General features: G+C 38.9%; 1 protein-coding gene and 1 long non-coding RNA gene across 6 annotated transcripts in view; one reads left to right on the forward strand and one right to left on the reverse strand.

Annotated features, from left to right (window-relative positions):
* Nucleotides 1–26,109, forward strand: part of cacna2d2 (calcium voltage-gated channel auxiliary subunit alpha2delta 2) — an 839,819-nt gene extending 813,710 nt beyond the window's left edge. For all 3 annotated transcript variants that reach the window (XM_008105051.3, XM_008105052.3, XM_062973861.1), the window contains 12 exons: nt 4,061–4,164; nt 7,022–7,120; nt 8,437–8,531; nt 9,357–9,404; nt 11,108–11,179; nt 11,846–11,998; nt 12,844–12,896; nt 14,124–14,179; nt 14,999–15,122; nt 16,407–16,516; nt 18,373–18,461; nt 19,134–26,109. In XM_008105051.3, the coding sequence (XP_008103258.2) occupies nt 4,061–4,164; nt 7,022–7,120; nt 8,437–8,531; nt 9,357–9,404; nt 11,108–11,179; nt 11,846–11,998; nt 12,844–12,896; nt 14,124–14,179; nt 14,999–15,122; nt 16,407–16,516; nt 18,373–18,461; nt 19,134–19,262 (1,132 nt within the window). In that variant the 3' untranslated portion in view covers nt 19,263–26,109. The remainder of the gene's footprint in view (nt 1–4,060; nt 4,165–7,021; nt 7,121–8,436; nt 8,532–9,356; nt 9,405–11,107; nt 11,180–11,845; nt 11,999–12,843; nt 12,897–14,123; nt 14,180–14,998; nt 15,123–16,406; nt 16,517–18,372; nt 18,462–19,133) is intronic.
* The window catches only part of LOC103277917 (uncharacterized), a 48,070-nt gene that overhangs the window by 13,548 nt on the left and 8,291 nt on the right, over nt 1–26,231 (reverse strand). For all 3 annotated transcript variants that reach the window (XR_010003842.1, XR_010003843.1, XR_505767.3), the window contains exon 4: nt 16,382–16,539. This is a non-coding gene — a long non-coding RNA (uncharacterized LOC103277917). The remainder of the gene's footprint in view (nt 1–16,381; nt 16,540–26,231) is intronic.

Consider the following 26,231-nt stretch of genomic DNA (forward strand, 5'->3'; position numbering starts at 1 on the left):
TTCGGAGGGTTATCCAGTGATCTTATGTCTAGGCTCACTTCCTTGTAGTAGCAGTTGTAACTATCGTCCTTGCCCCAGTTGCAGTCTTGCATATAATCACAGAGGTGCCTCTTATCTTGTTTACATGCCAGAGCATGTGGCATTTATCTTTGACTGACCCATAATGTAGCCATGGATTTCCCAGTCATACATCACATTCCTATAGCCTTTTAAGTTCATATGGTAAAAACATAGCATTCAGCTGCACTTCTCTAGCAAGAAAAAACATAACACCTGTTGCCCTTCTGAGCCTGAATAGTAGGGTTGACAGCTCCTCCGCAATCTTGATGCTGTCTAGACATCCAGTCCCCCTGCCCATTAAATGGCTGAAAAGGAGGTTTGCTTTGAGTAGGTGCAAGTAAGTATTGGCTACCTTACAAGAAACGTAGAAAAGACATGCGTATATAATGTACTCCAAAAACCTCGTTTTATGTGCATTGGGTTCTATTGTTACGTGAACAATTTTCTTAAACATTTCTAACATCTGAATAGCCAAACCAGGCTCTGGAAGATTTCCAGCAAGTACTACAGATTTGCAGACAGAATACTATAATAATAACACTTAATTTATATTCCGCCCTATCTCCCGAAAGAGCAGATCACAGTACACATACACAGCAAACATTCAATGCCATTTGGGAAAGGACAGAATAGAATAAGACAAACAGAAGGAGGTATGTAGTCCTGAAGTCCAGATTTTTGGTGCCTTAGAGGTCCAGGTTGTGCTCAGATTCAATCACAGGGGGTGCTGTTGATTCATTTTCTATGACAAAGAGCCATCAGGACTTCCTCCTTCCACCTTCTTCTCGGTCACCGTATTTCTGGTCTTGTTATTTATGGTGTCGTAAAATACTTCCCACACAATTTGTGGTACTTAATTTCTCTACTTACAGCTTATAAGCTGTTTTTGAACTGCTTAGGTAAACAGTGAGCTGGGCTTGAGGTGTAGATCTTATTCCTGCTGGTGATTTACCAGCTATGCTACAGCCCAGCCCTATTCCCAAAGGAATGTCCAGTGATCCTTGGGTTAATTTCCACACCCTCTACAACTAGTCAGTTCAGCTTCCTTGCAAAAGTAGTCTGTAGCATGCTGTATGGAGATGAAGAGGAGGAGGAAGGAGAAAGACAGAACATGCTAGCAGAAACAAAGAGGGAGAGGAGAAAGGTGTTGTTATTTTTGTTGTGTTCCCTCAAGTAATTTCCAGCTTACAGTGGCCCTAAGGTAAACATTTCACAGGGTTTTCTTGGAAATATTTTTGAAGGTTTGTCATTGCCTTACTCAGAGGCTGAGAGAGAGTAACATATACAGGTTCACCAAGGGGTTTTTCCATGCACAAGCAGGGATTTGAACCCTGGTCTCCCAGGGTCCTAGTTCAACACCCAAATTGCTTATTACTATTATTATTATTATTATTATTATTATTATTATTATTATTATAAATAATCTTTATTTATATCCCGCCCCCTCTCTACAAGGACTTGGGGCGGGTCACTACAACACACTGACTGTTTTTAGAAGAGTCGAGGACCCTTAATAAGACATTCTATGCATCTTCTCAACATTCATTACACATGCAGAAAAATCCACTTCAGTGACTGTGAACTGAATGTGCATTGCACACTGGATCTGAAAAAAATATCCACCAGTCTATGTCACTAACAGTGTGGTGTCCACAATCTGTCAGCTATTATATTTTAACAATTACTTGTATGATGTCTAGGAATTTATGAAAACTGATCATTGTCTCTAAAACCTGACAGGTAGACAGTAAAATGAGTCTATATTGCTGGTGACTCATTGAGCCTAATGCAGCCTGTCAGGGCTGTGATAAACAGCTTGTTTTGTGATATAACTATGACGGGAAGAACAATAGATTTGTCAAGCACTCATCTCTGTTTGAAACTGAAATGGCTTCATAAGCACAGTAAACAGGACTAAACCAAGATGTCTTCTGCCTGCAGCAACAGACAAAGTCAATAACATTTCAGTACTGGCATCAGAATGCAATGAGCCCTAGATATCTGCTGGGATTTGGTACCAGAACTCCTTACGAATATCAAAATCAATCTGTGCTCATCCCATTATACACAATGGCATGGTAAAATAGTGCCCCTTATATAAAATGGCAAAATCAAGATTTGCTTGTGGAATATTTTTTAAAATATATTCAAGCTGTGGATGTAGGATCCATGGATATGGAGGCTGGTAAAATAGTGCCCCTTATATAAAATGGCAAAATCAAGATTTGCTTGTGGAATATTTTTTTAAATATATTCAAGCTGTGGATGTAGGATGATGGATATGGAGGCTTGACTGTAACATTCACCACCACCTCTAAGGGTAGAAAGTTACTTTAGGGTGAGCAGAACATGCTATGTGACAAATAGAGCTCTATCCTTCTGGGAAAGGAATGGCCCGTGAACTCAGGAGGGTTGCCACATCCACACATAATGCAGCATTTGCTGCTTGAGGTTGTTGCCTCATAGTACCTAATGGTAGGTCCAGCCCTAGAAGTAAATAGCTTGTGACTGCTGAGTATTTTGATAGGTTTGTGCCTGCCAGGTCAAAATACAAATTAGATAAGTCTATATAATGTCATCTAGTACATTCCAAAATGGAATAGATTATATATATATATATAATGTTTGTTTCACTATGGAGTAAATAACAAAACCACTGAACCAAATCACACCAAATTTGGCCACAAAAGACATAGTCATCCAAAATATGTCTTTTAATTTTTTTAAAAAAAACACTAGAAAAATAGTCCAAATTACTGAGGATGAGGAAGAGCCTTTCTCCCCCTAACTGTCAGTTAGAAAGATAGGCTCTGCTACCTTTAGCCCCCCACCCCGCTGCCTTCGTATCCTAGCAACTCCCTCAGCCAAAATGGCTTAGGCCTGATCCACACTGCCTATAAAATACAGATTATTTGATTTGAACTGGATTATATGGCAGTATAGACTCAAGGTTCTTCCACACAGCTGTATTACCCATTTATAATCTTATATTATCTGCTTTGAACTGGATTGTCTTGTCTTGAGTTGTCTTGTCTTGAGTCCACACTGCCATATAATCCACTTCAGTGTGGATTTTATACAGCTGTGTAGAAGGGGCCTCATATAATCCACTTCTAAGCAGATAATCTAAGATTATAAATATAATATGAAATAACTACTGTGGTATAATAATACAGAACAATATAATCTCTAAAACCAGGACAGTAAATAAAGAGCAACACTCTGAAAGCAGGGGAATTGGGAATTCCAGAAAGGAAACAATCAGGGCCAGCTAACACTTCTCAACAAAGGATCCCCTCAGGCAGGAAGCAGCCACACTTTGAAGCTGCAAGGCCATTAAATGCTAATCAATGTGCCTAATTGCAGTATTCATACCTGCCACATTGAGAATATTAATTGCTGTTCAAACTGGCCAACCAAGTATTCCGCAGGGTAGAAAGTGGCCAGGCTTGTAAGTAGAAAGGCTATTCAGTGCTTTTCAACCTGGCCAACCAAGATTTCCCCTAAATGAAAAATCCCCAGGCTTTGAAGCCACGAGGCTACTCTGTCCCACTCAACCTGGCCTAGCAAGGATGCCCTATGTAGAAAGCAGCCAAGCTTTTAAGCTACAAGACTATTCAGTGCAATTTAGTCTGGCCAAACAATGATTCTCCTACAAAGGAAGTAGCCAGGCTTCAAAGAGGCTCTTTAATTGAGGATGCTACTCCAGCTACTTCAGAAAACGGGCGGCTTTGAGGCTGCAAGGCTATTCACTGCTATTCCACCTGGCCAACAAATGATTCCCATAAGCCACAGCAATGCGTGGCCAGGCAAAGCTAGTGAAAATATAATATTAAACATTTGTATTATGAACATTTGGACTCCTTTCACTCCAAGAATAATTGGTGAGATTACCATTTTAAAAGCCTTTGAATAAATCTGGCTCATTTGCACCATTGAATTTCTTCCATGGGGCATGAAATGTGGAGACATTGAGTTGACCTGGTTGATTTCATTTCAGAGCTGCTGAAGATTGGGAAGAAGACCGGGAACCCTTCAATGCCAGCTTCTATCGGCGAAGCCTAGATAACAAAGGCTATATTTTTAAGCCACCTTATCGGGATGGTAAGTCTAAGGAATGCATAGACAGAAGACTTACCACCCCCTTTCAGAAAAAAAAACCTACTAACCCTCCCTCCCCAGAAATCTATCTTCTTAAATGATCATACAAAAAGATTCAGAGACAAATGTGCATTTTTTTTCATGTACAGGGAGTCCCCAAGTTACAAAGAAGATAGGGTCTGTAGGTTTGCTAACACCCACGAGGTGTGGGGTTTTTTGTTTTGTTTTTTATTTTTTGGTTGGTTGGTTGTTTTTTGCTGTCTGTGCCCCTGTTCAGGAGATTTCACCTCATTTTCTCTGCCTGTGATAATTAGATTTTGAAAAAAAAACGGCTTGTCATGAGAACTATGACTTGGGATAAAGCTTCAGTGGAGACACCTTTTCCCCATTTTTTTAATGTCAGGAGCAACTTGAGATAATAGCTCTTTCAGGAGTGAATTTCCTTTCATTGAGATAGATTTATCTCACTTCTCTCACCTGTTGTCTCACCCCATTCTTAACTAAGATGTTTGTAACTTGGGGACTGCCTGTATCTATACTTCTACCTGCATCCTACAACATAGTAAAGAAAGATGTTGTAAACAAGTCACCTTGGAACTTTAAATTATACAATTATTTATTAAAATCAACCATAGCATCATTTACATTATATACAGAAAATTAGGATAGTAAAGGATAATATTAAAATAAAAATTACAAATAACATTAAGAAATAATCCTAATAAGAAGGATGAACCTGGCACACTGCTTTCAATTTACGAATGTTCAGCTCTGTTTTTGTCAGCAGCATGAATTAAAAATTGTAAATACTTATTGCACTTTCACTATTATTAACTGCTTATCACAAAATTCAGAAACAATCTAAATTAGATTTCATATATGGAGCCTAGTAATAGTATCCTATTGTAAACAAATCATTACATGCACATATTCCTGCCTAAGCATGCTAAACTTCCTGACAATCCACGATATCTGCCCACCAGTGCCGCATGTAGGACCAATGAGGCCCCGTGCTAGTGAAGTTATGAGGCTCCTTCCTTGGGCCTTAAAGAAGGTAGACCTAGCAGGCATATACTGCCTGCCTTGTGGCACACTCACATAGACTACAACACTATCATTATGTCTAGAATCGCTCAGAAACAGGACACCTTCAGATTTAGAATTGCACCACATAAGCAAAATCCATGGTAAAACTTTTTTTGGCAGTAAGATGGGCCCCTCGGGCAATGGGGCCCTGTGCTTAAGCACACCTAAGCACAATGGTAAATCCGGCACTGCTGCCTACACTTGCTTGTCAAGACCCATCGGCAGATTCGACCACTTATCAACTATAACTTGCAATTTGTGTGTTCATTTGGAAAATAAAATAACCACTACTGCTTTAACTCTATGTTACACAACATATGAAACACGCACAAATTGTTTTTCAATATCTTCCATCTTTCTTTATGTTTCCACCGCCACCTTCTTTTTACTCAATGCCCCACAATTGCACCCCATGCTACTACAGTGCCTCTGAATCATTCCAGCCCCCCCCCCCCCCCCCCCGGAGCAATATCAGCCACTTTGGAAAGCACCGGTTAGAGTGTTCAAATTGGTTTTTAGTTATTTAATGTGTTTCTCTATTCTGAATCACCTTAATTGCCTTGGTGGGTTGAAATGCCTTAAATTAGCAAACAAAACAAATAGTTTTCTTCCTGCTGAGTGAAATTGCTATTGCTTTTGTGAACTCCTTTATCATTTGAAGATTGCTTACAAAAGTTTACATTTACTGCAAATGTTTGTGGAGCAACGAAATTTCTGTACCAAGATTTTGAAAGATCATAGAAAAATGTAGAGTTGAGATATGCCAAATATTGGAATATTTTGTTGTTTAAAATAAGAAAATCTGCAAGTATTCTTTATATCCCTAGAATGCAGGAATTGCTAGCATTAGACTCTATGCTAAAAAATAAGATATTGTGTTTAAAGATTTCCTGCAAAGATTTGATTGGTAATATCTAGTCTTAGTAGTGTTTTCTTGCTTTTGGTCTGGTTCCTAAAGAACTTTAACACATGATAAGTAGTCAGTCCTTCCCAGTTGATAATTCTTCTATCTCTTTTCATTAAGGAACACTACTAAGTGGGAGGAAGGAAGAACTTATAATAAATAATGCACCATTTACTATATATAAAATGCAGTTGCTATCTATGCCATAAATACAGTGCCAGACCCTACTACACATTGAATCAGTGGGGCTCATCTAAGTAATTAATTGAATGGATCTTTTATGGAACAGGTAAAGGTTTTCCCCTGCCATTAAGTCTAGTCGTGTCCGACTCTGGGGGTTGGTGTTCATTTCCATTTCTAAGCTGAAGAGTCAGCATTGTCCGTAGACAACTCCAAGGTCATGTGGCCTGCATGACTGCATGGAGTGCCGTTACCTTCCCACCAGAGCGGTACCTATTGATCTACTCACAGTTGCATTTTTTCAAATACTAGGTTGGCAGAAGCTGGGGCTAATAGCAGGAGTTCACCCCACTCCCCAGATTTGAACCGCCAATCTTTCGGTCAGCAAGTTCAGCAGCTCAGCAGTTTAACCCACTGTGACACTGGAGGATGGCCACTGAATTTATGCCCATGTGATAGGCATAAAGGAAAAATGTCCTCCCTTCTAACCAAATATGGTCAAACAAAACAAGTTGACACTTTTCTGCTGTGAACAAGATGAAATGGGGAGCATACATTAGCTTGAAAACAGCAGTCCACAAAGCCATCCAGAGATGTAGGTCATTGCCACAGAACCCAGGAAGTTGTTTCTAGCAGTTGTATTGTTCAGCAAGCAGGATGGCAGATTTACTTTTTCTCTTCTCCCTATAGCCAGCTACAGAGGGCTGGAGCTGGAAAACAATACAATTGGAATCCTTGTTAGCACAGCTGTTGAGCTCAACTTTGGTGAGAGGCACCTGAAACCAGCAGGTAGGAATATCAAGGTGTTGGTCTTTCATACAGACTTCATAGCTTTGTATTTCTGTCTTGACATAATAATTTAATCTGGAATTCTAGGGCTCTGAAACCATTTATAGTTTTGACAAATCTATTGGTAATAGAAACCAGAATCCTGTTTGTTAGTCCCATTGACTAAATCTTTCCATGGAGACTGAAAACAGAAGTAAATTCCATTTATTCAATAGCTTTACTCACAAGAGATGTAATAATAGGATCTTGGCCAATAATTTCAGTTGATAAAATTCCATTGCAATCACTTAAAATTTCAGTTGAGCACTTAGAAATAAAGTTAGGGATCCAGAGAAAAGGGGCAAAGTTACCCAGAAAATGTAAACACAAGAAATATAAGAGTTCTAGATGTCAACAATTTTCAGTGTCTCATTCACTGCCATACTAGAAATTTGGAAGCTGAAGAAGAAAAAACCCTCCCCAGTAGTTACAAACCTGGATCAATTTTCTGAGTTGCTCTAGAGCAGGGGTCCCCAAACTAAGGCCCGGGGGCCGGATGCGGCCCTCCAAGGTCATTTACCTGGCCCCCGCCCTCAGTTTTATAATATAATATTTTTATATCATTTGAAATAATATAATATATTTTATATTCATATAATATTGATAATAATATTATAATGTTATACAATATAATACTAATTATACCATATAATAATAATTATATGATATATTACATATAATATTACAGTATAGTGGTATAGTTCAATATAGAAATATATAATGCCAATATTGTGCTATGCTAATAATATAATATATTGTATGTACATACAGCTGCTCTGAGTCCCCTTCGGGGTGAGAAGGGCAGGATATAAATGTAATAAATAAATGTAGTAAATGAATAAATAAATAATTTTAGACTTAGGCTCGCCCAAAGTCTGAAATGACTTGAAGGCACAAAACAACAACAATCCTAATTCACTTGACTATCTCATTGGCCAGAAGCAGGCCCACACTTCCCATTGAAATCCTGATAGGTTTATGTTGGTTACAATTGTTTTCATTTTTAAATATTGTATTGTTCTTTCATTGTTGTTGTTGTTTTGCACTACAAATAAGACATGTGCAGTGTGCATAGGAATTTATTCGGGTTTTTTTTTCCAAATGATAATTCGGCCCCTCCACAGTCTGAAGGATTGTGGACCGGCCCTCTGCTTTAAAAGTTTGAGGACCCCTGCTCTAGAGCCTCAAATCTAGCCATACTTAGGATCCCAGGTTTTGGTTTTGTTTCAGACAGACAGACAAGCACATGTCTAACATAAATGTCTCTTTTTCCATAGTGGTTGGAGTGAAACTTGACCTGGAAGCCTGGGCAGAAAAATTTAAAGTCCTTGCAAGTAACCGAACAGAAAGGGATCAGCTGGGAACACGAAGAGTAGGTGGTAGAGAAAATATTCTCCTGGGAAAGATATAGGGGACTACTATCCTTCAGATGGTGCATAGTTAGAGCAGAGTACCACTCAGAAATTCACATCATATCCCACATATCCTTGTCATGCTGCAGCATGGTAGAAGTTGGAAGAGACCGCATGAGCCATCCAGTCCAGCTCCCGCCATACAGGAAAGCACAAAGTACCCCTGACAGATGGCCATCCAGCCTCTGTTTAAAAGCCTCCAAAGGAGCTTCCACCACACTCCAAGGCAGAAAATTCCATCACTGATGTCAGGCGTCTTGCCATGAGATATATTAATCCCTAAAGGTGTCCATATTTCATTGTTGCTGAAAAGGCATCAACATATCCTATTCTGTTATCATTTTACTCTTCCAGTTCATTTTTCAGAGTACTGCCCTGAAAAAAAGCTTAATATGTTATTCTCAGAACCGTATCTTTGAGGAAGATATTTCATAAACAGGTGCCACCACTGTAAAGGCTGTGCTCTTGGTAGCCACTGACCTACCATCTCAAGTCTGTGAAGCACTCTTCCAGTTCATAGAGTTCAAACCTTTTTGTCCAAAGCCATGTAGGATTTAATAACTCATAATCAGTGTGAACTAACAGGAAGCCAGTGAATACATTTTAACACCAGAAAAGTATGTTCCCCTCTGTAATTTCCAGTTAAGAACCTAACAATGGCCACCATACACTCAACCAATTGCTATTTCTGAATAGTTTTTAAGGGCTCTCTCACATAGGACTCATTTGAGCAATTCAATTTTAGAAGTTTCTTGCTTTGATTCCCTATCTTCTTTGGTTTACAGTGTGACCCCTCCACTGGCTGTGAGATGGACTGTGAGGCTAATTACAAGGTAACTAAGGGACTTCCAACTCAACAGTTACATCCTAAACTGAACACTATCATAACAACATCTTGAGTTTGGAGTTTAAAAAATAAAATAACCATTTGGAAAATAGATTTGTTTAATGAAATTAAAGTATTATAACATACCAATACTAGGTTTTATCTCCCTGTCCTAAATAAGTCATGTGATAACCTAATTTATATAGTAAAAAAAGTTTCAAAGACACCTGCAAATGTTGCCAAATATGTATCTAAACCCAATGGTTTCACATACACAATCACACACTTTCCAGTCTTCATTTCTCTGTGTGCTATTCAGGTACTCATAGTCTACTACTCCTTTGACCATTACACACATGGAAGCAGCATGAGAATAGAACAAAACCCCAGTTCCTATCATCCTACAGAGGTGACACTCTTCACCTGTTGACTAAATCTGATGCGCTCTACAGTCCATGTTCATTATCCCTTTAGCAGAAGTTCTTCCACACAGTTGATTTTCAGGGGCAATTGGCATCAAAGAGAGTCCCTTCTCTGCATTCTTCCCAGGTTTTTGCTCTAGTTGAAGAGGACATGCAAGTTGAAAGTACCAAAGCCATTGGATGATGGATGAAACTGCTTTATGTATTTTAGAGCCATTGATCCATCTAATGGAGTACTATCAGAAAGGAGAAAAGCAGTCTAGTGGCATCTTTAAAACTGTTTTATTTCAGCATAGACTTCCTTGAATTTCAATTCACTTCTTTAAATTCACTGATGAAGCACATTATTCAAACCAAACATATTTAAGCACAATTATATAGCTGTGACAATGAGATCAGAATTAATACCTAATTGTGATATTGACCATCAACCTTCAAAGGTTTCTGTAAAATGATACAAGTCTTTAAAGGAGATTGACTGTTACTCGTCAGATATCAAAGCAATGAATTCTGAATGCCCAAAAATCTGCACTAAGACTCATAACATAGTTCTACAGTTTCAAAATGATGTCTTTTCCACTCCAGTAAACTGAGATCTTTTTATTCAGGCTGGGAAAATCATGGCTGAGATCCTGCAGCCATCGACGCACATGTAACTCATAGCCACTTCTCTGTAGCTACATCTCCTGCCACTACCAAAAAAAACCTCATTTCGTAAGCAGCACTGTCTCCACAATAGCCATTTCCTCTTTTTTTATTGATGAGCAGAGATGTGACAGACTAATATCTTGAAGCTGAACATGCAGTGACAGCGACCTCCAAAGGGTCCTTGCAATCTCTCTACAGATGCTTTTGCAGTACAGTATGTCCAGCTACAAGAAAATAGATGGCTACGTCCTCTTGCTCCCAGCTCCATGTGCTGGGAGTCTGTGCTGCTTACTTGGTGAGATCTGAAGGAGCAGAATTCCATTCTACACAATAACCGTAAAAGTAAATTGTGATGGCATAGGCCTGTCTTACACCATTGAAATTAACTAACAGGATTCCAATCCATGAGAATTGTGCCCATCATTCTTGAACTGATACTTCCTTTACGCAGGACAGTCTGGCAAATATTAGGCTCTAAACCAGGTTTGGGGAACATGTGACCTTCTCAATGTCAGTAGGCTACAACTACTATCAATCCTAGCCAGCAAAGCCAATTTGCTTACCTCAGATGTAGACTAATGCTGTGCAGAATTTAGAAATGTTTGAATATCAAAACCCTAACTGATGTTCAATCTTCCAGGATCTCCTTTGTGTGCTCATTGATGACGGGGGATTTTTGGTGCTCTCCAATCAGGAGGATTACTGGATGCAGGTAACTAAAAGGGAATCTTATGCATTTAGATTGAGCTTATGAAGCAGGGCAATATATAAATTTCAGTAATATTGAAGCAAATGTGCTATTTATTTGACAGAAAGACCTGCCTTGCACTCAAGCATTTAAACATGCACATCCAAATTATTTCCTGCATTTAAAAATGCAATAAATGTTTTGTGATATTTTAAATGTATATTCCTTGTAATGTATTTTCCTTTGGCTTTTCAAAGACTGCCTATGGAATTTCTGACATCAGGTGGATTAAGAAAATAAGTAAAATGTGTTTTGTGCTGTTTATTCCTTGTTCTTTGGTTTCCTGTTTGAGACTACAATAGGCCCTCCACATCCACTGCAAAAAAAAGGAACCCCTGCAAAAGTGGAAAAATCACAAATAAGAAAAAACACTTTTTTTAACAGAGATACCACCTTTCTAAAAAAATCTCTAAGTTCTCCAGCACAACTCTATTTTCAAAGTCTGGCAGAAGATGATTACAGATTCACACTGGAGGACCTAGAGATTATCAGCGAAATCCTCAAGAGTTAAATTGGCAAATATGGCAGGCTGGCAATATTATGTAATTGAAGGGCTGACAGCATAACTACAGGAAATATGGAAGAGCAGTCATGATAGCTGTTTCCATGCTTGTGTCTGTGCTTTTCCAGGTAGGCAAGTTCTTCAGCGAAGTGGATGCGCACTTGATGTCTGCTCTCTTCAACCATTCATTTTTCACAAAAAAAGAATCATACGACTTCCAATCTGTCTGTGCCACAGAAGCTCCAAGCAACACAGGAGGAGCACCACGTGGAGTTTATGTGGTTAGTTGTGGTTTCCATACACTGAAATCTTATTTGAAGTTTAAAAGCACTATAAATTAAAGTGGGATTTGCTTCAGATTTTGGAATCAGATACATCCTGTACAGGCACAGTAACAACTGAAGACTTTCAAGGAAATGTCAGCGAGAACAGGAGATTTATGTGAGTCTCTTTTCTGTTATCGACAAAACAGAAGGATCTTTGAAATGATACCTGCAGAGTTTAGTTCAGAGAGAAACTGTTGCATGTTTGAGACAATGAGTGGCTCCTACAACTTGTGAAATATTCTGGCGTGAACCTGAGAATTTTGTTTGCATATGGGTACTTTTTCCACAAGGAGGCAATCTACAGAGATAATGTTGCAGTTGCTGCCAATCATTTAAGTAACTTCCCATATGGCACCTATAAAGTATGACACATTTGCCAATGACACATTTGTCATGACATAGAACAGGAACAATCCTGTTTGTTCCGATAAGTAATTTAATTTTCTGCTATCAGTTTTGCTGTGAGCATGGAGACCATCAGAACGTGATATGAAAGATGACTGGCGGCCTACAAACCAGGGTATAGATATACTTCTAGGCCTTTAAAAAGGACAAAGCACCATTAATAGAAATAGTTTTCCCCTGCAGTATGTAAACAGAGATCATATTTACACCCAGTCATGATACAAAAGTAGGGAATTTTCAATACGTTACAGAACTTCCTAAGCTCTAAGCTTGGTCCTACTTTAATACATGTGGCATTGCAATGCATTGAGGTTGTGCTTACAGGGGAATGCTTTCACAAACAAGTTGCAACTGTTCTGTTAATAACTGTAGTTTCTTTATTTTTTTTAATCCAGCCAACAATGGCAGATTTTCTGAATCTAGCCTGGTGGACCTCAGCAGCTGCATGGTAGGTCCTTCTTTTGCAGTTTACTAGATGAGGGAAAAGGTACAAGAAAACAGGAATATAATACATGGAACTACTCCTGAGTACAATGGAATCATAAAAGCCATACATGTAGGCATCTAAATGGCATGTTCTAGAGCAGGGGTCCTCAAACTTTTAAAGTGGAGGGCCGGTTCATGGTCCCTCAGGCTGTTGAGGGGCCAAATTATCATTTGAAAAAAAATACGAACAAATTCCTATGCACACTGCACATGTCTTATTTGTAGTGCAAAAACAAAAACAAAAAAACACCCCAACAACAACTATTTATTTATTTATTTACTACATTTATACCCCACCCTCTCTCACCCCGAAGGGGACTCAGAGCGGCTTACAAGTTGTTTATATTATATTATTGGCATAGCACAATATTAGCATTATATATTACTATATTGTCCCATACCACTACCATAATATTAGTAATATTACATTTAATATATAATGTATAATTAATATTATTATATTGTATAATTATTAGTATTATATTGCATTACATTATAATATTAGTATCAATATTATATGTATACACAATATATTCAATTATTACCATAGCACAATATTAGTAAATGAAAGAACAATACAATATTTAAAAATAAAAACAATTTTAACCAACATAAACCTATCAGGATTTCAATGGGAAGTGTGGTCCTGCTTCTGGCCAATGAGATAGTCAAGTTAAGTAGGATTGTTGGTATTGTATGCAAGTCATTTTAGACTTTGGGTGAGGCGAAGTCTAAAACTGAGGGTGAGGGCCAGGTAAATGACCTTGGAGGGCCGCATCCGGCCCCCGGGCCTTAGTTTGGGGACCCCTGTTCTAGAGCTTCAAAGTCAACATTTCAAAAATTTTAGTAGAATTCTAGGAGTTCCTAGGCTATTTCTAATCTTTTGGCATTATAATCTAAAACAGTCATCTTTGTGTTGTCTAAAACTTTCATGGCCAAAATTACTAGGTTGCTGTGAGTTTTCCAGGCTGTATGGCCATGTTCCAGAAGCATTCTCTCCTGACGTTTCACAAACTCCGAGGATGCCTGCCATAGATGTGGGTGAAGCATCAGGAGAGAATGCTTCTGGAACATGTCCATATAGTCCGGTAAACTCACAGCGACCCAGTCATCTTAGTGTTTTTTAATCTTTTAAGCCAAAGAAATAATTCTTCTATAAGCTAACAGCTCTTCCATTTTCTTCCACAAGGTCTCTATTTCAACAGTTCTTGTATGGGCTAACCTACAACAGCTGGTTTCAAACAGGTAAACATGTCCTGCTGGTTCTATTCAGTTCCAAGGAAATTATGTGAGAAACAACTATAGATTAACTTTATTGTGGAGTAACATTTTGACAAAGGAAATGATACTACCAGGTATTCTTAGATTTGTTCTCTAACTATTCAACACTATTGCAGACTCTCTCCCTAAGATTATGTTTTATCTGCCTAGATTTGAAAATTGCATAGGATAAATCAAGGAAAGTATACTTATTCTTACTGAAGAGTTTAAGAAAGTAATGTCAATTGAAGTGTGTTTTATGGTCAAATCCCCTTCCCAACAGACTTCCAGTGTCTTACCTTTCATTTCCTCTAAGAGTGATCATTTCCACCAAAGTTGGTGCTGAACTGCAGGTTCAAACTCAAGTAGGCTACAGTTCTAAGATCACTTACTTAAGAGCATGTCCCATTGAACATACTAGGACTTTCTTCATATGATATGTCATGGGCCACCCAGTTACCCTTGTGCATCCAAGAAAGAAGTAGCAGCCTTCTCTCAAGGAGCTACAACATTTGGGGATGTAGCTGCACCCAGAAGCCTCCAGCTCCCAGAATAGAAGCAGTAATCCCTCCCTCTTTCTCTCTCTCACTGACATTCCCAATTTTGTTTTTGTTTTTGTTGTTTTTTCAATCTTGTCTTCAGAAGACTGCAATTTTGTATATACTCATCTGAGAGTAAATCCTAGTGAATACAGCAGGGAATATATTTGAGGCAGCATGTACAGAATTATAGTGTTATTCTATTTTAGATAATCTATGAAGAGCAACAAAACATTTCTTATTTCTCTTTCATCTGATTTAACAGAAGATGTCACTGCAGAAGGAATGGAGTCCAAGGAGACCAGCTGCATCATGAAGCAGACCCAGTACTACTTTAGTACACCTAACAATACTGATATCAACTTTATTGACTGTGGAAATTGCTCTAGGTTAGTGGGTGATGTCCACTGTTTTGAGGTTTGTGATAGCCACCCACAGGTCTCTTTTTTTTGAAAATACAGTCATCCCTCAATCTTCATGGTTGTTAGGAGTGCAGCAGCCCTCTGGATGATACTGCCACAACCCACTCTCACACACATATTTCTGGCTGCCCCAAAGATATGACAAGATGGCCAGACTTGAGTTATTATTTGTTTATTTACAAATAGATTACTGTGAGTCCAATGTATTCCAGTTGGCAAAGCTTGAGCAGAAAAAAATACAATAATTCATTGCACTTAGTTTTTCTTAGAGAAGTCATTAGTATTACTTGTTACTTTTATTATTAATTTAAAATATGTTTTAAAATATTTAAAAATCCAAAATTCTTCCAAATGATTCCTCCAAAAACTACCTGTTACACTAAAAGCATTAATTTGGTGGCATTACCAACTATTATATTAAGGTGTTAAAAGTGACACTATTAGCAATATTATACAACCAATCCCTTGGCCCAGTTTACGTCCAGACTCTGGACAGTTGCATGTACTTAGAAAGAGAATAAAACATAGAGTATGTACATAGGAACTATTCATATTTGATGCAGCCTCTCTGCAATTAGTACTTGGACATACATTCTTGTCAAGTACTTCACCCTGGAATCACTAACAGAGTAATCATAGAGTCCGAGCTCAGCCAATTAATTCTCAATAATAACAAATTTTCAAAGAACAAGCTGAAGAGTAGCCAAAATACTGTTGTGTTTCAATCCAATTACCAAATATCCAATTAACAAAACTGTCCAAAGTTCCAAACAGTGTCCACAGGTCTCTAGAGCTCAGGATCCAGAGTGTGGTTTCAAATGTTGCAACCAAAAACCAGCAGCACATTGCAAAACCTTAAATGCTGCTTTCACAGCTGATCTCGATTTCTGGTCATCCTCTCAGCAATTCTGACTGAACATCTCAGATGAGAATGTTCTCTTCTGTATTCCAGAAAGGAAGACACAATTAACTTATCCTCAGCCTGTTCCACCAAACCCTCTTGTGTTTGGCCAGCAGGTTGAGTAGTTATTGCTTCTGGGTGTGACTGAGAGAGTTACTGTTCTTAGTTGGGCTCTAGTCCACAGTCAACCCTTCATACATGCTATCCATGACAGTTCTCTTTCCATATGGCTAAATATGAATCCTTCTTTTGCGAACTAAGTAGTGATGATCTGAAAACAAGTAAAAGTAGTAAAAGTGGCATGACAGCAGCTCTTCACCCTTACCTTTTGTTTTTCCCTCCTCCTCCAGGCTATTCTATGCACAAAGACTGGCCAGCACCAATCTTCTGTTTGTTGTCGCAGAAAAGCCAATATGCAGCCAATGTGAATCCACCAAGCTTCTTCAAGCAGAGATTAAGGGTATCCTTTGGTGTTCAGAACTACTGCATGATAGAGGGAAAATGTCAACATGTTTGACATGACATTTTCATCCCCAAGGAAAAATACTATGACAGATTGTCATTCATTAATTTTTTCCTGTTTTATAAAGTAGAATGGCTAGTCCCAGAGATTTCATATGATTACTTTGATTCTCATTTTCTTCATTCCCAAGAGTAGGTGTTAAAATTACACAATGTTATTTTTAAAATCATTTTGTAGTAATGTATTATAATAGATTCTAATTTACTTCTAGCACTGACCTTAAATTAATAAAGCTGCACCATCTACACATAAGAGGAAGACATTTTCAAACTCAGGGAAACCCCAAGGTTTCAAGAAGCACTTTGTACCCTTCATGGGGAAAAGTCCAAAAATGGGGTGGGGTGGGGTGGGGTGGGGGGAAGCCCACTGAAGACTGAGCACAGTCAGCAACCACAGAATAGTGATAAAATAGTAAGATGGAGAAAAACAGCAACAGAAAACCAGGCAGGAGTAATCCAGAAGCTGTAGGTGGGTAGCATACTAAACAGAAGCACAGTCCACTGCTTTTTTGCAAGAACCACTATTTCAGTGGCAAGAACTGCATCCTGTGACATCCTGAGGTTTGTAGTTTGGAAGGGCATTGGAGCTCTCCGGCTGGAATCCTGAACATCATTATGTGTAAATCCTGGGATATTATAGAACGGAACCATGAGTTAAAATGGAATCATATGGTCATAATTGTGTAGTGTGAAATGGCCCACAGAAAAAGATTCTACACAAAGTAGGCAGACTGTAATGCCCTGCCTATAGTTCCATGTTCTCCCACCCAGTAGCAGCTCTCAAGTTCTGAAAGAGTCTGCTGCTTACCAACAGGAAGGGGTGAAAGGATGGTGGAAATTTAGATGATGAAGCAGCAAAGCTGTCTTCACAAATGGAACTCCACCTTCATTTTTTTTTCTTCCCCTTGGAACACCCATTGTCCAAACTGCCCTCCTCCCACCACCATCTAGTATACAGGGGCAGCCCCTCCCAAGAATTCACAGATGCTGGAGGATGTTTTGGGGGAAGCAAACAAAACTGGAAAATTGTCGTGATGCTCTGTCCAAAACAGGAAACACACCATAAATATTACTTAACATTTTTTTTCTTCGTGTCAGGAGCAACCGGAGTTGCTTCTGGAGTGAGAGAATTGGCTGTCTGCAAGGACGTTGCCCAGGGGACGCCCAGATGTTTTGATGTTTTATCATCCTTGTGGGAGGCTTCTCTCATGTCCCCGTATGGAGCTGGAGCTGATAGAGGGAGCTCATCCACACTCTCCCCGGGTGGGATTCGAACCTGGCAGCTTTCAGGTCAGCAACCCAACCTTCAAGTTACGAGGCTTTTATCCCCTTGGCCACCGGGGGCTCCACTTAACATTTAAAACAGTGATTCCCAAAGTGGGCGCTACCGGTGGGCGCTGCAGCGTTCCAGGGGGGCGGTAATGGCCACAGATGCATTTGAATGTTTTAACTTTTTTTGTATTACCTTTCTATTCTGAGTTCAAAAAATAGTTTCATAATTTCAAACTTCAATGTTTCTAATTTACACCTTTCTTTACTATATTTTACAAAAACGGTAGAAACATTAATACATGTATCTGTTTAATTGCTATTAATTTTTTTTAATTAATTTCCAGGGGGCGCTGAGTAATATTTTTTCTGGAAAGGGGGCAATAAGCCAAATAAGTTTGGGAACCACTGATTTAAAATGTCAAATTCATGTTGAATCTTTAGTCTACTTATTTTAAATTGCTTTTCTTCAAATGCTCTCTCATGTTTTATTTTCTTGGACCATATTTTCTTAACAATGCAAAGCTCCGCCGGGAGATCGCAATCAATGTGAGCTAGTAGAAAGGCCACGATATCGAAAAGGTCCCCACGTCTGTTTTGACTACAATGCAACAGTAAGTAGAAGACACTCCTGGGTGCAAGGAGTGCAACGATGCTCCTGAAATGGGCTTATTTTGGGGGGAATGGGGTCCTCTGGATATTTAACAACAAGGATTGAAAGAGCAAGGTGGAGTCTCCCTCCTCAATCAGAAAGCATTGATATGGGGCTGGTCCATCTTCGCATTTCAAATAGCTGCTCAACACAAGTCTAAAAACGAATCAACTTATGAAGCAATTGTCCAGCCAACAAATAGAAGTAACATTTATACTGGAAGATAATGTTCTTTGCAGCATCTGTTCCAAAAAAACCCTAACTTTAATGAAGCATTCACATTCTGCTAACAAAACCTGGGATACCACCAAACTAGGGAATGTATCAGTGAGGTGGTGCAGCTTTTATCAACTTTCCCAGGTGCTTTTATCAAATTTTCCCTATCTCTCTTTTTAATCTTCCATTCTGATTTTTTAATGAAAAAGGTTTCCTTCCTGCCTTTAAAGAAACAGTAAACAATACATTCATTTCAGTGTCTTAGACATAATACTACACGTAATTCATAAAACAGAATGTTGTCCCTGCAAAAGGAATAGCTACAAGAGACACCATAAGTAATCCCTGACCATGTGCACAGAAAGTCTCTCTCACACAGGTCTCTCTCTCTCCCTTTGTCTTTCTCTTGTTTCCATAGGAAGACACCTCAGACTGTGGCAGAGGAGCCTCCTTCAGGCCGTCCTTGAGTGTCTTGTTATCTCTGCAGCTGCTCCTCCTCTACTTGACTGCCAGTTGCCATCCACTGCCCTCGGCATCTTGCCTTTGAAACATCCATTTAGTCTAGCCCATCCATTTTTGTTTTATGCACCATCTCCATCCCCTCCAGACTTGCCAGAGGAGGGCAGCTGCCTACTCTCATTAGCTCTGGTCACACCTTGGCACGCCCTCATGAGGACCGTCTCGTTCTTCACTCAGAAGTCCAGAAGCTATGCTCATTGTTTGTTTCTCGTTTTCCTCCATCCTCTCCTTGCCCTTGCACAGCAGGTTGTGCAAACACAAGAGCTCTGGGCAAGACTTGGGGAAGCACGACCCATCGTGGCCCGCTCCACCTCGTGAACATCCTTAGGCTTTTATTCATTGCGCCTCTTCTCACCCATCAAGTGTTGGCCAAATACCAAGAACAGTGGCCTCATACCGTTTCCCACCCCACCCCCCATTGAATCTGTGGAATTCTGGGAGACCTTTGTCAGTTCCATCAGGAGAGTTCTCATGATTTTCTTGTTGTTAAAAAAAGTATTCATTCAACAATGCTGACAGATTACTATTCTGTTTGAAACAATTTACCTTCCCATCCCAAACATGGAAAACAGTGCTGGCAACAACAACGATGAAAAATTATAATAGAAAAGAAAAATATTCTTGCCAAATTGATTCTTTAGTCTAGTTAACTTTTCAGCCAAATCCAGTGGCTTCTCAAACTCAAAGTAATCCTAGGATGTCACTGCAGCATTTCCATCCCACTCAATACACTCTGTGCTTTCTGAGGCCTTCATTGCTGAGTCTCTCATCAGTTAGATCCCATCTCAAATCAATTTTTCAATTATTATTTTTAGCCTGAAATTTTTAATCTAGATCTTTCTAAAACATTTAATTTTCAAGCATTTTAGACAGATAAATTATGATATTTATTGTCAGCAACAAAAACACAAAGAAAAAAGTTTTGACTTGAATTTTATGGTCAGTATTATTTATTTAAACTCCAAACTAAGAGGAGATGGAAAGCAAGCAGGGATGGAAAAATATGTGGGCATACCATTCTAGGAACACATTCATGGTTGGCAGGTACAGTAGCTCTCATTGTCTTGGGCAAAATGAACAGCAAGATAGTCTCGCTCTAGTGGGCAACAAATATAGCCCAAACTCAATAATCCCTGACTCGTCATTTATTTTGCCTGTCCCAATCCTTAATGGATGCAGATATGTTTGAAGTCAGTCAAGAAAACAAGACCATATATTCTCATTCCCAAATCACTGGAAAGACTACACTATGAACTTTTTACAGTATCCTACCTTTGAGGTTGGCCAATGGTGGAGTTGGCTAAACAAAAATGACCTCCTTCCTAGTTTACAGTGTCTCATTTCTAGTAAAAGATATTGTACACCATACTGGCAACAGCAGACTGTGCCAAACCAAACAAGGAAGGTGATAGCCAAAGGTTTTCTTCCTCGATGTTGTACAGAAACTGGACGGTATGCTTATAGTGCCCTCCATTTATCCAGTCTAGGGATTACAGAGGTGAATAGAGCACAGCTGAGCCTCAAAAAGGCAAATATCCTGCAGACAGCTGATTCTCTTCAGTGTCAATGCACTTTAGGAGGGAAGTATGAAGGTGTTATAATAAAGGACAGCTGTCATTCAGCTGATACAGAACAGGACATGTTAAGTGGCTCTGTAGGCACACTTTCCATGGTTGAAATTGTTACTGATGGCAGCAGCCGCACAATGTGTTGCAAATTTTAAAATACATCACTGCTTAGGACCTTCCTAGGGCAAATTGCCAGCCTTTGTGCCTACTGCTTGTGCACATACAGTAATAAACATACCTTTCTCATTTAATATGAACTGAGAGGCTTAGTCACAAGACAGTTCTAAAATCTCTTCAGCTAAATGTCCCACATCTTCCAGTGCATTGCCTCTGCGCTTGGGAGTAGCCAGCAAAATTGGAAGAATCTTCTCTCTTTCCTATGATGTGAGAGCTGCTACTGAAAATTCACGTCGGAGCAATGTGAAGAACTGCAGCAATGTACGCTAGTAGTTTGACACAGTTTCATCAATGGGAAGCAGTTAATTGCTGTTTCGGTAACTGATGGTCTTTTGCTGCAGCACAATATGATGTGGTACAACGTACAGTAGCATGAAATGTGCACAATAGTGCACCTCATTTTGACCTCATGTGCTCATTTTCTCAACCAAAAGCCTTTTCCAATGAACTGATCCCTGACACACAACTGTTCATGCGTGTGCTATGATTTTCAATTGCATTTATTACCAAGAAATACAGAAAGCAAAGATGTCACAGTTGCATCAATCTGTATTTTTCTGAGCAACCAATTTCATGAACTAATTCTATGAACCATAGTCTCTGTGGGAAATTTCTGTAATCCTGGCTGGGTGTTTCAGTACTAAACCAAATGTTTGGTGAAAGCGTTCAGGAAGGAATGAGGTGTACCTGCATCCTTCTACACTGACATCTCAACTTGTGTGTGACAAGGACTCTGCTCCACAGCTGTTTCATTGCAAGACAAATGGGCATCAACACATTTGGTCCATCTTGCAAAGGTTCAGTGGGTTCAAAATCGTACCAAAGTATGCAGTGTAGACTATCTTCAGAGATGTTACCTGAAATAGAATTTCTGCGATCCTGGTCTAGTACAGCTTGAATTGTGAAAACGGGTCACTACTATACTAAATATACTAGTGTGGTGCATGTCTTGTGCAAAAAAAAATGTTGAGAGCTGGAAGAAGACCTTTGGAGAACATATTGTAGTGCATTTTCTTCCTTTCCAATGATCCTTGTTCTTGAGACCTGGGGAAAACTGGTTTCTTAAATCTCACAAAAAGCAGCTCCATTTTAACTTCTCTGTCCACATGGCCCGAGATGTAACTGCCAATTGAATGCCATTTGTTTCAAATCGGTGACTAAAAGGGTCTTGCCTCCCAAGTCTTTCACTAGATGGTGCATCTGGTGCTAAGAGTAATTGTATTGCTTCATTGGTCTTGTACAGGTTTTTAGAAGAGTAAAGTGGAACGTTCTAAACAACTCTAACTCTGACATAACAATAGAATACAGTACTGGTATTTATAGAATACATTCCCAGTACTGATCAGTTACACTGGTTGTAGAGACACTTCCAGTACCTCACTGGTCAATGCCAAACTGTGCCAAATTGTGTGATTGTTTTGTGATGTGAGCAACTGTCTGTGGTGTGCTTGGCTGAAATTCCCCCAGTTCATTCCACTTCAGTCTGGCTAACACCATGGCTCTTTTATGCCACTTGTTCTGTGACTTCATTTGGCTAGTGCGTTGGATCAACCATATATCCATAAGGTGTACCTTCTTAATAGCTGATATTGAGAAGTGGAGAAAGCCCAGGCTTTCCAGGAGAAGGCAAAGGGTCCACAGTACTTGTCTTCTCTACAGAGAGCTTATTTTGTATAAAGGCCTTTCCCATCTTCTTGTGCACCTTGACAGACTGGCAATACAGGTACTTGGTTCTTGATCAGAAACGAGATTGGTTGTTGTGGTATTTTATATCACATGATCATTTAAGATTAAATAGCCATTGTAATCAAATTATTAGTATTTCACTTTTAATAATAATAAATTTTATTTGTTATCTCATGGCTCGAGATGAGATACCAGATAAAACACAATACCATTAAAATATATATTAAAATACATACTACAAAGATTAAAACATGATACTAATAGAATGTAAATTTAAAATTCATAGTTTAAAATTGACTGGGTAGGCCTGCCAGAAGAGAAAGGTCTTTAATTGTGTCTTAAAATTTGACAGCTCATTTAACTGTCAGATCTCTTCTGGCAGGTCATTCCAGTCACTGAGAGCCAACCCAGTCCCTTGAAAGAAATAGATATTACTTTCAAAGTCGATCACACCCAACGAAGTATAATCACAAATTTTTAATAAGGAAATCGTTTGGCATTCAGATGTAGCACCAATAGTGTGAGGCGGGTTAGCCCCACTTCCCCAAATCCTGATCAACCATGAAAGATTAAACAAAAAAAGTGAGATGCTTGGCAGACATTTCTTTAAATATCCAGTGTTGGCAGCAATCAATTTCCATTTTATTTTTGCTGCAAACACATACCACTTACTAGGGCAGATTTGTCTTTGCTTCACACCCATGTTTCAAAGTGGATGTCTACATTTGGTTTTAAAAATCAACTGATTCATAGACATCTACCCAGTTAAGTGTACAATTCCACAGGGTTATTTTTAATAAAGCAGAATCAGTATTTTAGATGTTGAAAATAATTAAAGAGGGAGATGACTAATTGGCATTACTGGTTCCAACCAAGCTTCTGCTACAACCATGTAGAACTGGTTTCCTCTGTGCCCATCCCAGAGGATTTCATGACAAATCTAAACAAAATACTTAGGATCGTGCTTACATAGGGATTGAGCACTAAAATTATATACATTGGTATACAACCTTGTGCTTTCCACATCAAAGGTTATCATTGGGAGGGCAAAACTGAAAATGATTAGGGAGAACAGCTGATGGAACACTTCAGATCACTTCTATTGGGGATGGACCAGCAGTTTTTTAACATTACACAATACAAACTAAACTCCCTCCCTCCCTCCCAGTAACTTGCAGTCTTTCTGAAAAGACAACTAGTTATGTTTGAACTTTTGCTTTGCATGTAGGTTACAGATATCACTAAATTCTTCATAAATGATGGTAACATTTGTTTAGCAGAAGTTGTAGTCCATTAAAGCTCCAGAGATTGGACAGATAAATTACCTGGTAAAATGTATTTACATCTAGCATAAATATCCCAACGACAGCTCTGTACTTTCCTGGCACTGAGTTCAGTCTCCCTTTCCTTGGGGAGTGAAGGCTCCCGGACAGAGAACACTGGAGACAAGATGGAAGATCTCCAGATAGCCCCACATCAGGCAGATCACAGGTTGCATCGTGGCAGATTCCCCTCTCTTAGCAATCATTCTGATCACACCTGGACATCAAAGGGAATTCAACCTCTGCCATTCTGAATCAAGTAATCAGTCACTATCAGAGGTTACAGATGCCATACTGATTTCAACTCCTTTCAGCTGTGATATTTGTGAAAGTCATGTTTCGATACCCCTGATAAAGGCTGATAAAGACTAAGGCCAAAAGGGATTGAGGTGGAAGGTTTCCCTTTGCCATTAACACACTCCTTTAGTTCAACAATACTCCTTCCTCGTGTTTGTTTTTCACAATAATTACAAGGAAGAAACAAAGGCCTTGTTTTTCTGAGTTTCAGAGCCAAAGAGGGCAAGATTTGGATCGTGAGCTATTCCTAATATGAGACAACAATGTCTTGTTTTTAACTGAAGTGGGTGGTTTTTTTTTTAAAAAAAAAACTGTTTTTATTTGATTTTTGTTGGAGGGTAAGTGTTTGTGCATGAGCTGATGGCAATGCTGTATGTGCAGATCTGAAGATGGAAAGCAGTACCTTGGTTATTCCCCTGCTGAGATCTTTCATGTGAATGTATAAATAAGTGTAAATGGCTGATATAGGTAACCACCGGCTGTTTCCAAACTGCTGATCAAAAATGTAAATGAGGGCTGGTAAACCCATTCCTTGCAAAGTTTGAGTTCTCTCTAAGGTATCCTTGAGACTGGTCATATCAACAGTCAAAACCGCACCTGGTTTATAATTACATACCTCCAGTCTTTCTTCCAGATAAATCCACTACAGGCAGATGGAGACAGTATTAAGGAGGAGAGATGGGGAAGGTGACAGCACTGCTTTCTTTCTTTGTCTCTAGAGAGTACAGAACTAGTAGAAATTGTAGCCTCGTAGATCATCATTACTGAGTCTATGGTAGTAAAGGAATGGAAATATTTTTCCAAGATCTTAAAACAATGAAAGAAGAGAAAGCAAGAGAACCCAAACCAGGAAAGATTGAAAGAGTACTAACCTGAACTACATGGATATTCTAAGTTAGATAAGACATGGTAATGAGAAATTTGAACATCACACTGGTTTCCAGAATTTTTGAGAATAGTAAATGCACTCAAGAGAGTTAAAACTGTGAAGAAAACGGATCTCTAGGGAAGAAAAGACTTGATCAATGTGGGAAGTTTGTGGCTGAAAGGAGCCAGTAAAATTTAAGGGAGTCATTCCAAGTTAAGGACAACCCCATTCTAATAAGCCTCAGGAAAAAAATACCTGATGGCTTCTTAGGCCTTTCCTGTCTGCCAGTTTGTTCTCAAAATATGGAAAACAGTTGTAAGACATAGGTGTAATTCAAACCTCCCAACAGGCCTAATCAATTAAAAAACCCATTTAAGCAAAAACAATGTGTTTTGGTAGGACGATGGGAAAGGGTAAGTCCATAAGCCTGATACGGACCTGGAAGTGTGACTCCGGAGCCCAGGGAGCAGGGAGACAATTCATTAATAACGACAAGGTTAAAGGTCATTTTGCTTGTAGCTTTTTCAGTGTGTGTTTGGTTATGTCTATGGGAAAACGTGCTTTGCCCAGATGGCTGGCTCTGTGTTACCAGGAGTGTGTGTAAATCTGTAGTCTAGTCAGGTGCTGCTCATTTGAGAAAAAAAATTAAAAAAGAAATATACATAACTATAAATATATATATATTATATTTTAAGTTAAAAAACAAAAAGCAAAACATTGAGAAGCTGTTCTTACAGCTGCTAGGACCTTATTCCTATCATTCCTCATTTGAATTTTTTTCTTTCTGATAATTCAAACTTTTTTATTATTATTTTAATTTCTTTTTTTGTACAGAAGAGTTGGAAAATTTAAAAAAGACTAAAATCTTTGTAAAATATTGTGTGTGTGATTCCTTGTAAAATATTTTCAAATTGTTTATTACAGAGGATCAGTTATTAAATAATGTTCATATTTTCACTTCAAATGCAGTGGTTCTTTTACTGGTTCACAAAATGAAAATAGGCAGATGCACCACATTTCTTTGAGTGTTCTGAGGTTTATGTCTCCTCATTTCCCACATTCTATCCTGATGAGTGAAA

This window comes from Anolis carolinensis, chromosome 2 (genome assembly GCF_035594765.1).
Source record: "Anolis carolinensis isolate JA03-04 chromosome 2, rAnoCar3.1.pri, whole genome shotgun sequence".
In the NCBI taxonomy this organism is placed as follows: Eukaryota; Metazoa; Chordata; class Lepidosauria; order Squamata; family Dactyloidae; genus Anolis; species Anolis carolinensis.